At 39.1% G+C, this 11,725-nt stretch overlaps 1 protein-coding gene across 1 annotated transcript; it reads right to left on the bottom strand.

The window, feature by feature from the left end:
• Positions 1–4,396: 4,396 nt before the first annotated feature.
• Positions 4,397–10,769, bottom strand: hdgfl3 (HDGF like 3). Its single transcript, XM_061068773.1, has 6 exons — positions 10,686–10,769; positions 9,911–9,987; positions 8,899–9,037; positions 8,465–8,626; positions 6,488–6,622; positions 4,397–4,458 (listed from the first exon to the last, which is right to left on the bottom strand). The coding sequence occupies exons 1-6, from the start codon at positions 10,767–10,769 to the stop codon at positions 4,432–4,434; spliced, it is 624 nt and encodes a 207-aa protein (XP_060924756.1). The 3' UTR covers positions 4,397–4,431.
• Positions 10,770–11,725: the final 956 nt, after the last annotated feature.

Below are 11,725 nucleotides of genomic sequence, written 5' to 3'. Positions count from 1 at the left end.
TAAATATATTCTTCGTGTGCGTTGTTACGCGTACACAACCTCCTTCACCTAAACATACTGTTGTGAGGAACGCATTCATATGTACATGTGTGTGTGTGTGTGTGTGGTCTCAGTGAGTTTTTCTGTTTTCAGTCAGATTAAAGCCCAAAACCAAACGGTCCACTGAACAGCAGCTGTGTGCGGCTGAAACACCTTGTTGATGAGAGGTCAGAAGAGTTCGAGTGGTTGTCTAAGTTAGCGTAGCCCATCTGTAACTCTCACATATAAATACTCTTTACAACTGTGCTGGGTGGAGAAGCATGTCAGAATTCACATGTCGAACCTGGAGGTGGATGGTTCTCCAGCAGCAGAGACCCCATCAGGCTCCTCTACTTTCAGCCAACAACAGAAGAGTGAGGCTGCAGTGACACAGACTCATCAACACTGGACCGTTGAAGACTAAAACATGTATCCGTTTACGTAGCCCTCAGTTTATGTGACTGGAGTTGCTGAGCTGACCATGTATAGCCACAGTTTCCGTCCTTCCAACGGGAAATTTTGTGACATGGAGCATTATCCATTAAAGTTCAATGGATAATGCTCCATGTCACAAAGTGTCAAACTGGTTTCATGAACATTACAGTGAGTTTGGTGAACTTCAGTGACCTCCACAGTCACCAGATGTGAACCCAGTACAATCTTAAGGCTGTGCTAGAAGAGGAGATTGGCAGCTGTCAAATCTGCAGAAATGATGCGATGCAACAAGGTCAAAATGGAGCACAATCTCAGAGGCGAGTTTCCAGCGTTCAGTGAATTCCAAAGTAAAGGGAGGAACTATCCATTTCAAGTATGGTGTTCTTAATTTAGTGAGTGGACAGTACATCATACTCTATGAATTATGTTATCCTGACTAATAAATACATTGTGTAACATCAGTAATGTGCAAAATGTGATATACAACATGTGACATATTCCATCCATTTTTAAAAACAAGCTATAGTCCATAGTAATGGTTATGAGGAGGCTTAATACCTATAGTGCTGTTATGTGGAGGCTGTGGCTGAGGGGGTAGAGCAGTTGTCCTCCAACCTGAAGGTTGGCATCTTGAATCCCAGCCCATGTCGAAGTGTCCTTGGGCAAGATGCTGAATCCCCCCAAAATGGCCCTAATGGATGCTAATTGTCGCTTTGGATAAAAGCGTCAGCTAAATGACATGTAATGTAATGTGGTGGGTTGTCATGAAAGATATCAGCTAACATGCTAATGTTACCATGTTAATTGGGAACATGGTAGAAATTAACATGGTGATGATAAGTGTCTACAGTTTTTCTCTTTGGCACCACCCATAGGGAAATCTTAGTACATTTGTTGCCAAAGTGGCAATATATTTCCATTTTAATCCCATGCAACAATTTAGTTTTATAGTGTGTGATGAGCATTACAGCCTTTCTTGGCATTCCAATTCATTTATTTAGTAAAAAGTCTCCTCCATAAACAGCAAAACAGTTTACTGCAAATTACAAACCTTGAAAATGCGAAACATGTTCCAAAAAGGAGCATAACAAAGGTTTAAAGGGAATAAAAAACATGAGTTTACATACAGAAGTTTTCTCATTCAACAGTCATCAAAAATAAATCAATCTATATCTCATGGCAATAGTTGGAGTAAAATAAAGGCAACTTGCACAGGGTGAAAGTCAAAGTAGACTGGTGTCATCAATCTAACAGGCTGGGAAACTACACAATGCAGTATCACACAGCATGTTGTTCACAATGTTTGAGATAGAAAAATCTTCTTCACAACTGTGGTTCAGTTGTCAGCTGTCAGCTTTAAAAACTGAGACAAGGCAACAGAAAAATGTGGAATGTGTATTTTGACCTCCAAGTAAATCACATACCAACAAATATCAGGTTTAGACACTTTCATAAAAGAATGATGTGGAGTACAACAGCAGAGCATGCCACTACAAAAGCTTTGAAATATACAGTGATCTATTCCACAGATACACAGAAGAACAGATGTGTCACTTGTTCCATAAAAAGATGAGCTGTTACCTAGCGCAGTCCCAGTAGAATAGTGGGCCTATATTCTACAACAAAAGTTAAATATACAGTAAATATTGAGTTACAATGTGTAACCCAGTTGTGCACAACACTTCATACATCTATCCATGTATTTCCATTCATATTTTTCTGGGTACATAAAAGAGTAGCATAGTGTGATAGATAATGTTTAACCATTATTTACTATTCCAGAAGTCTATCCCATGACAAAGATGTAAAAAATCTATTTCCAGCTACATCTAGAGTGATCAGTAAACTGCAATTCCCAACATATATCATAGACAGTAGAGGCGTATAGATCTATATATATATATATATGGAAGTCTTACCAAATGCTTTTGTACACAGTGACAGGTGACCATAAGGGATACAATACAGACAGGTATGCACCAGTATAAATATTGACTGATGGCTATCTACATTGTGTGATTTAATGGAGCAATGGAAAGAAGATGAACCACCTCAACCTCCTTATATCTGACCTACATATGACATGCAGTGTCATTATGCTATAATAATATCTCGCATACAGAATTAGGATGCGCAATTACTGTGTTGTTTACTGTGACACAGACCTCACAAACTACTGTCAAGCTGACCTTCTCTGCAGATATAATAAGTCAATTTTATCTTTTTTACTGTTCCATAGAACTAAATCAGGTAAGGACTGACAGAGCTGTGGAAGAAATTAGGTTAAAATAGCTCACATCTAGTAAGTGAATGTTGGAGATTTATTGACTTTTATAATGCAAGTGGCCACATATTGTCTTAGAAATGTAACTGCATTACCACAAAGTTATAATTTTAAGTTAAGGTTAAAAAGGAGATTTTTCTAAATCAACAAACATTGTATTAGTCTTAAGCTATCGGAGCTGTGTTACCGTCAGTATTTATTGACATAGGTTAGCATACCATCCAATTTTTGCTAATACACATTTCAAGTAATCCTAGGTTCAGAGTGTATGATTTTGTTGAAAAGGATCTATTGGCAGAAATTGAAAATAAAATAATCCTAGTGTTGTTTTCACTAGTTTGTTTAATCTAAATTGTACCAATTGTTGTTCTCTTTACACTAGAATAGGCTCTTTATATTTAACTTTTTATATTTACATTGGATTGGTCCTCTCTATGGAGGCCGCCATGTTTTTAACAGTAGCCCAAACTAGACAAAATAAACACCTTTTGAGTTTTTATGACAACTGAAGGCTCCCACAGGTTCTCTTTCATTTTTGGAAGGGGGAGTGAGGTGAGGCGTATTCAGCTGCAACATGCAACTTCACCACTAGATGTCAATAAATTCTACACACAGCCTTTAAGAAAGGGATGGGAAACTCCACCGAAAATTCTGAAATACAAAAAAATGTAGTTATAGCAATGATTTTTTTTGTGATAAAAGAAAATTACATAAAATAGTAGACTGACCTGTCCTTCAGGGTGGTGCATCATGATTTAAGCTAGAAACATGCAGCTGAACTGCATAATTCAAAGTAAAATAAATGCTGTTATGTAAAATTTAATACCGAAAAAGCAGCTATCACGTATACAGTCATAATTTGTGGTGAGAGATCTAATCGCTAAGAAACTGAAACCTTATACAAAAGCAGAACTTGTGAATGAGCCTTGTTGATGCTGTGGATAATCATCATCACAATCATCAAGTGTTTTGTGGACTCACCCACCTCAAACACCTCACCCACCCCTCCATCCGCATAGTGGTGAGAAGATATTGAGTGAATTTTCATGGATTTCGTGGATTTTTGGTGTGTAAAGAAATTTTCCCGTTACTTTTAAACCCTGGTCTGAACGTTGGAAAAACAGAGTTCCTGCACTGAGGAAAGTCCCTGTGGTGGAAATGCAACATAAGTTTCCAAGGAAATGAAAAGAACCACACCACCCAGCATTTGCTTAAGGTTCTAAAAGTGGTTTATCTTTTGACAGGGTTGTTAGGGGGGAGATGTAAACCTAGTTAACAATATTGTAGGTCTAATTGGGTGTTAAGAGAATGATGAATCTTCAATAACTCAATAACCCTTTACATATCCTATACTTAATAATTAATCAACAATATAAATAATCATTTATAATCACTGGGTAAAAAAAAATCTAAACTTGTAACCTGTCTATTTTACAGAGGTCAGAATTACCGATGTTTGACTTCTGATATTACTCAAAGGAACTGTATGACATAATGCCCAGTTTTACTGGTATCTGTGTGATAACTGGTACCAGTATCAGGGTGCATCTTTCATATAAACACATACTCAGTCCAACAAAGAAGAGGAGGTGACAATGCCAGTCAGCAGATGGTGCTGATGAGAAATCATGTTGTGGGTTCACCTTTCCAACATTACAGCTACAAAGAATGATTCCCTTTCATGCTTTCCTTTCTTAATGTTCTTCTATGAGCAGCACGTTCTGGGGAGACACAATATTAAGAGACAAAATTATTGGTAGCAGTATTAGACACTATAAGTTAAGCCAAATGTTGACCAACGAGCTTTGCAAAGATATTTAAATACTATTAAATAATAAAAGAAATAGACAAATAATAATGTGTTATACAGTACTGGTATAGTGTTTGTATGGTGTTTGTAACAAAATGCTTAAGGAAAAACACTGCTTTCACAAACAGCAGTTACACTTAAGTCAAAAGTGATTTGTTTTTTGTCTAGTCAGCTTCTCCATATCTAAAGAAGAGCAGGACTTCCAGGAAAATATTCAGTGAAAACTCCATATAATACAATAGACCCAATAATTAAGTTGAATTTTTACTGAAATAATCAGTTTATTTTTTAAATCTACAGCAATCACAGCAAAGAATGTTCTAAGCCAACAAGTAACTGCAGCAGCCTCGAAAACTGTTCTGTTATTCATACAAAAACTGCAGAATATGTCAACCTTTCAGGTCAGAAAAATCTGAAAAACATTGAAACTCTTTGAGATTTGAAGCCTCATTCAACAACATCTTCTTAAGAATTTCCTCAAATTTGTTCTTCAGATTTCTGAGGTGCTCTTTAACTGCAGAATTGTTCTCAACTGTGTTCTTATATTTATGAATTCCAAGTGTTGGTAAAGGGCGTTTCAGTTTTTCCTAATTAGCATAGGTAAACGCCCTACCAATGCCCATGAAAGGGCTTGAGACTGCAGTGCTGTGTGCACAAAAAGAAATCACAGAGAATATAAAGAGCATTTAAGAAACCAGCACCGGAGTCTAACCGTAAACCAAGTTGTTATATTTTGTAGTATCAGTAGTGGACATAAAATACCAAAAAAAACGATCCATGGAATGCAGTTACACGTTCAGTGAAAACTAGATCTGGGGAACGTCAAGTAATTCAAGTAAAACATTTGTTTTTAACTTAGTTTGTCAAACTCCGATTTGAAGTCAAAATAAAAATTGTCAAACACAAAAGAAAATGGGGGGGAAGGAAGAAGAAAAGGAAGGTACACAGAGTTCTATCTGAGCTGGAGCGGCCAGTCATTGGAAACTGTAGGTGAACCCTCAGCTCATCATCTGTGGATACTCAACCTGATCCATGTACAGTCTATGCCTGAACATGACAGGATCCATCTGGACCGGACATGCCAGGTCGGGTTCAGAAAAAAATGTCTTAAATAATATAATATATAGGTCAGGTCCCACTCGGTGCGCGGTGCTCACATGGTGCATCCACCGGTGCACACGTGTGCTGCAGCTACATCGCTTAGAGCCATCTCTCATCTCAGTTTTCAGGATTTGCAGGCTACACCTGGACGTAACATATTAACTAAAATCTGTAGCAGTAAAACATTTTCTTGAGATAATGTATATTATGATTTGGCACTATAATAATAAAATTGAATTAAATTAAAACTATGGAGCATTGGACACAATTAATTTGTAAACACCAGTGCGTAAAACCTAAAGATGTGTGAAAGTTTTTGTGACCAATCCTTTGCAGTACAGACCAAATATTCTGTTTGTGTTTGCCTCGTCAACATTTCCATTCATCTAAAACAATTAAAATATGTCTATAACATGTCTGTCTTTTTAAGATCATAATAACATAATATTATGGTAATTTAAAGAAGCATTTCAGTTGTCAAGTGTGCATTACAGTACTTTTCAGTGTGGATAGATCCTGTTCGTACAAAAGAACCAATCACAGATAAGAAAACATTGGTGAAGTTCAGAATCTTCGTAAGAATTGCATAAGTGGGTTTGAAGAAGGAATTCTTTCTTAAGAACAGTTGGCAAATGAGACCCAATGTTTTTCCCAAGTTGTCTTGCCATTGCAACAACATTTATACTTTTCAATGCCTCTTTGTTTGAAATAAATAAAAAGTAAGGTTTGAGATGATGGGACATCCACCTTTAAACTGCGACCTGTTACTGTTTACATGTGTCACGTGAGCTCTAACAGACAATTAGGGTGATGAGTATGAAAGCATTTATGAATCCCACCTTACTGTCTGTGGTATTTTGGATGATGTCGTTCTCAGGGTCTTCTCCCTCTGAGCCGCTCTTCTGGTCTTCATCTTTCCTGTCTTTCTGCAGGTCATCCTCTGCAGATGAGATCCTTGACAGCTTGGAGGACTTCTGCCAAAGACATGCAGATCAGGATGCAAGAACACTTGCTCAGTGTCAGTAGCAACAAATGAACCATAACACTTAGAAGAGGACAATAACTGTTCACAGACATGATAAAAACCTGTTACCATTTTAAAATTAATTAACAGTTACACATACTTAAGAGTATTCCACAGATTTAGCATTGCACTCCAATAAAAGAAAAATAAAACTCAATCCAAATCCAAACCCTCAAACCTAAGCTATCATAACATATACAGAATATGATAGATATATTCAACATTTTTATTAGCAAACTCTGTTGAGACTTGACTGGTGGTTGTGGGTGACGAGGCAATGTGCATGCAGAGACAATATAAGGATATTCTTTAAACGTCTTACATATGGCTATTGTTAAATCCAAGCTAAGAAGCCTCCAATCTCCACTCACTTACTGAAGCACACACACATCAGACTGTTGAGAGGCCTAAAGTGGGTTAGCTGCAATGAGTGAAATCTTATCCTAATGTAAAATTTACCTGAGCTGGAACAGAGTGTTTTTTTCTACCTGAACTGGTCATAATCTGTTTGGGCAGGCTGCACAAGTAGAGCCTATGTGCGAGACACACTGCAGATCAGGTACAGATCACATTTAATCTTTTGTTAGCTGAGGAGATTCCAGTTCTATCAGTTCTATGGTGTATCCCTTTTACACACACCAGCACAAGACCCCCCAGCAGCGTCACATTCCTCCGGACGCACCACATGTGCTGTGCGTAATGGAGCCCAGTTGCCAGGCAACAGTGGTTGCTAAGTGATGAGCAGGATGCGTTTGACTTTTTCAACCTGCACCCATTTACAGCAGCGATGGCTTGTGCACTAATACAGTAACACACTCTGGCAGTGCTCAGCTCTGCAGCACTCCATCCCTTCAACCCTAAAAGCTGAACATCATAATGAATACAGATGATCAGGGACTAATCATGTGACTGATTATATTAATATAGGAGAGCAGCCTGGTTTGCCTATTTAAATCTTGTAGTGGAAGACTTAAACCACTTTACAGCCAATACTGTGTCCATAAACAGCACTGTATCTGACCCATAGGTTGTCCATGTCCTTGCAGCAGACATATGTTGGAGGATTAAGTTATAAATGACTACAGTGTGTGTGTTACTGGTAATGATTGAACAGTACAACAGTGTGTATCACTCATGTGTTTTTAATGCTGTGCTGTGTCAACAGAGGAATATGATACTTTTAGGATTTGCATTAAGATGTCAAGTTGTACAAGCTAGTCTGTTGAAATGGGCAGCTGTGGTTCTGCAGGTAGAGCAGGTGATCCACTTACCACCAACCCTAGCTCCTTCAGTCTGCAAGTCATCTGTCCAATGTCCTTGGGCAAAACACTGAACCCCCAAATTGCTTAAATTCCAATTAAGACTAGAAAAGCACTATATAAAATGCAGTCCATTTACCATCACACTGTGTGAGTGACATTGCTGGTGCCATTGTCAACCTACCATTTGTACATGATCACGCAGCACCATTTACTCCAAAGCACCCAGTTCATGCAGCCTTTTTCAGAGCAAATTACAAGACACAAAATCCCAGAGTACTGCATGTGTTCCCTCAGCTTCACAGATGGATAACAACAGTAAACAAAGACCAGATTTTTACATCAGTGCCAAAAATGATAGAGCCCTAACCTCTATGGTTCAGCCCCAATCTCAAAAAGACAAACATGAGATCAGAGGTGAACAAAGACTAATTCTAGAGTCATAAAATCCTCTGAAATAATTTGTCATTGTCATGTCACCTTTGGTGCTGCTCACTTCTGTGTTAGCATGTTCCCCAGCTGAAGTAAAGTACCTTGGAGGGGGCAGTTTTTTTCCGTTTGGATCCGGTTTTATCTCCCTTCAGCTTTTCCTTGTCATCTTCCTCCTCAACAGAGTCACCCTCCTCGCCCTCACTGCTGCCATCAGCAGTGTTCCCCCCCTCTTCTGTCTCTGATGAACTCTGTTGCTGGATGGCCTGTGGATAGAAAAAAAATACCCACCATTAGCTTAGCTGAATCATAAAGAAGAAATGGCTGATTCTAAAATGACTGACACCCCAGATTTTAATGCGTGAGAGTGCAAGTTAAGACACATTCCTCCAGTTTTGTTATTCCAGCACTTTTGTTTTTATAACAGTTATTTGTGTCTTATGGTTTGGTGAGGCAACAATAAGCTTTTGTTGAGCATCAAGCCTGTTTGGCATTTCTGCTGTTCTTTTTCTTAATCACATACATAATATATTTTGACCTGATAGCCTGTGAACTTGACTCTGGGGTTGTTCTCGATCTCCCACAGGCCCTCATTGAAGCCTTTCCTCTTGTTGGACTTGCCAAATTTGTCCTTATACTCCTTGTACGGCAGAAGATCCTTGGTGCCTAAAAATGCACTAAAGAGGGATAAGAGACATTTACTATAACTGGAAATCAAGCAGTTTGGAATACAACATACTGATTCACAAAGAAAGTGGAAGATTAGACAACACATTTTTCAAATGTAGAGTTTTGCAGAAAACTGTTTACTGAGAGTATTAAAATGTAAACGGCTATAAATGTAAAACACGGCAGAACCTATTTATTTAAAAAGGTTATTGACTATACACTGGTCTTTGGTTTCAAATCTCAGAACAGACAGAAATGTGTCTGTAGCCCCGGGTATAAAGAATTGTCAAGCACTAAAATTGAGTACTATATTCTTCTACTAAATTATAGATATTCGCTGATCTACATCAGGATAATTATTCAGTCTGTACTAGCTTGTTTGATCAATGCAAAGTTTCTCATTTAACCCTGGTGCTTTGAATGGTTTGTCATCTTGTATTAAGTGGCAAAATAAAAACTATGGATAAAAGCTCCATGGTGACAGGTGCTGGTGTATTATCCTAATCTAATGAACATTGTTCCATTATTGAGGTCATGTGAAAAGGTTTATGATTTGGTTGAAGCTCCAGAAAAATTCTACTGGACCTTGAGTTGAAATATCTTGTCAAACTATTGCCATGGTGAAGACTGAACTTTAATCCTTGAGGTAAAAACATGTGTCAAAGATGTACTTTAACGTAATTACTGCTGCATGTGTTTAAGTGTCCACAGTGTGTATCGGTTCAAAGCAGTACTTAGTATTATACAAGGATATACTTTCATAGCTAAGTATATAAGTGTATCAGCGGAGCTGAGATCTAATAGTGCATGGCAGCTGCTTCCCTGTTAGACAATGTAAGAGTAAATGGCACGTCACATCCTGGACAACAATAGGTGCCTACGTTTCGTGGGTCCCAAAGAAGAAGATGGGATACTTGTTGGCAGGTGGTTTGACAGCTCCCTCTGGAAGCTCATCAATCTGAAGGACAGGGGAGACAAACTGAATATTGATTATACTCCCTCCACATAATGCTGATCATTCTGATTTTCTGAGATTGCCACTCATCTGCTGTTGTCTACTCCATTACCCTAAATGATACAGGCTGCTGTGGGATGCTGTCCTGTCACACATAAACAACGCGTGGTGAAGTTGTGAGAGGTCACAAATGGAGCCCGACAGCCCACTGCACTGTGGACATGCCCAATGACTCCGATTGAGTTCATACTGTCTGCTGGTAGTGGTATTGATATACTGAGAGGCTGGTGTATAGTGCTGCCGAAACAGATGCGGGTTACTCGGGGTAAACTACTGGCTCCTTTACTCCACGCGTGACACTGAAAAGCAAACATGAGGAAAATAAAAACACGTCGAGCTGCTTGACAGCAAATATGTGTACGGTAAATTACGTGCAACTCGAGGGCGAGTTAAATGAAGCAGGGTACGTTTTGAAGAAATCGCTCAGAATAAATATGACTTGTATCCTTCATTTTAAAATGTCTACATTTCCCCTCAGCCTGGTGGACAACAAAACAGCGGTGGCATGAGAAGCACGCAGAGCGGACGTGGAGCTCCGGGCACCGTCCCATCCCTCCGGTTCCCCCAGCAGAGGAGCGGCTGTACAGTGTGAATCAACCCCGCCTCCCTGCTCTCCCAGCCCGGCCGCAGATCAGACTCACCCTCGCTGGCCAGTTCGGGTATCCCTTCATCTTAGCGAAAACCACATCTCCTGCCTTGTATTCCCGCGGCCGTGGTCGAGCCATGTCTCTGGATTCAGACTGAAGTGCGAGAAGACTTAAAAATCCTTTATTCTCCCCGGAACCCTCAACGCCGGGCTAAATTATCCACCATCAATGTTTTTATATCAAGACTGCAGTTTACACGGAAATAAATAATTAAAGAAAAACGCGGAAAACGGGGCCTGTGAGGGCTATCCCCTTACGCACAAATTCAGGTGTAAACGCGTTCGTGAATGGCCTCAGTTGGACAGTACCTGTAAGAAGCGCAAAGTCTGTCACAGGAGGAACAATCAAACTTCCGGTCTTACAAATAAGAAATAAAAGCAACGCTGAAGTGTCTGCATCTGGTCTGCATTTAAAATAGATGGAATGAATGTGTTTTTTAACTCAATCATGTACAGATGAGCAAGTGTTGTCTCTTTAAATAAAAACACCCCGGGAAAAGAGATAATGTGTGAAAAACATAGTGTTAGTAGCACATGGTGCAAATGGTCTGAATCTTTTCTTTTCTTTCAACAACACATTCCTCTTTCAGACAACTCCAGGATTAAGGTCTGCTTCTCCCAGCAGTTAAAAGACAGCTGGCTCCCACTTGGTGGAAGCATCTTTCAGTTTCAGCAAACTGATCAGCTGTTGTAGCAGACAACTCGTAGTTCCTTCTTTCCACCATTTTTATTACCTATTCTGTGCTGATAGGTGAAAAAATTCCGGAATAGGGTAACATCTTGTTTAGTGCAAGTAGTTATTGAGATTTCTTCCTTTGAATATGAGAATTTGTCAGGTTGAATTCTTCCAGATTTTCATTAATATATACACAATCCACGAGCACACTGAAATGCACTGATACTGAAAAATAGCTGCTTACTTTACTGAACTGCCTGACCTTGATTCATTTGACTGCTGGTGATTTGAACACCCATGTTGATCCTTAGGACAGAGACACTGAAGAAATGTCTAATGTTCCTCACTCACACAACAAA

The sequence above is a fragment of the Limanda limanda genome, chromosome 3 (assembly GCF_963576545.1).
Source record: "Limanda limanda chromosome 3, fLimLim1.1, whole genome shotgun sequence".
Classification (NCBI taxonomy): domain Eukaryota; kingdom Metazoa; phylum Chordata; class Actinopteri; order Pleuronectiformes; family Pleuronectidae; genus Limanda; species Limanda limanda.
This window is presented reverse-complemented; position numbering and strand designations above follow the sequence as displayed.

Excerpts from the sequence above, each read along its gene's own strand:
- hdgfl3 (XM_061068773.1), bottom strand. The coding sequence starts at position 10,769 with ATGGCTCGACCACGGCCGCGGGAATACAAGGCAGGAGATGTGGTTTTC. Across the intron at positions 9,988-10,685 it reads ACCCGAACTGGCCAGCGAGG|ATTGATGAGCTTCCAGAGGG; the intron begins GTGAGTCTGATC and ends CCTGTCCTTCAG. Across the intron at positions 6,623-8,464 it reads AAAAAACTGCCCCCTCCAAG|AAGTCCTCCAAGCTGTCAAG; the intron begins GTACTTTACTTC and ends TGTCTTTGGCAG.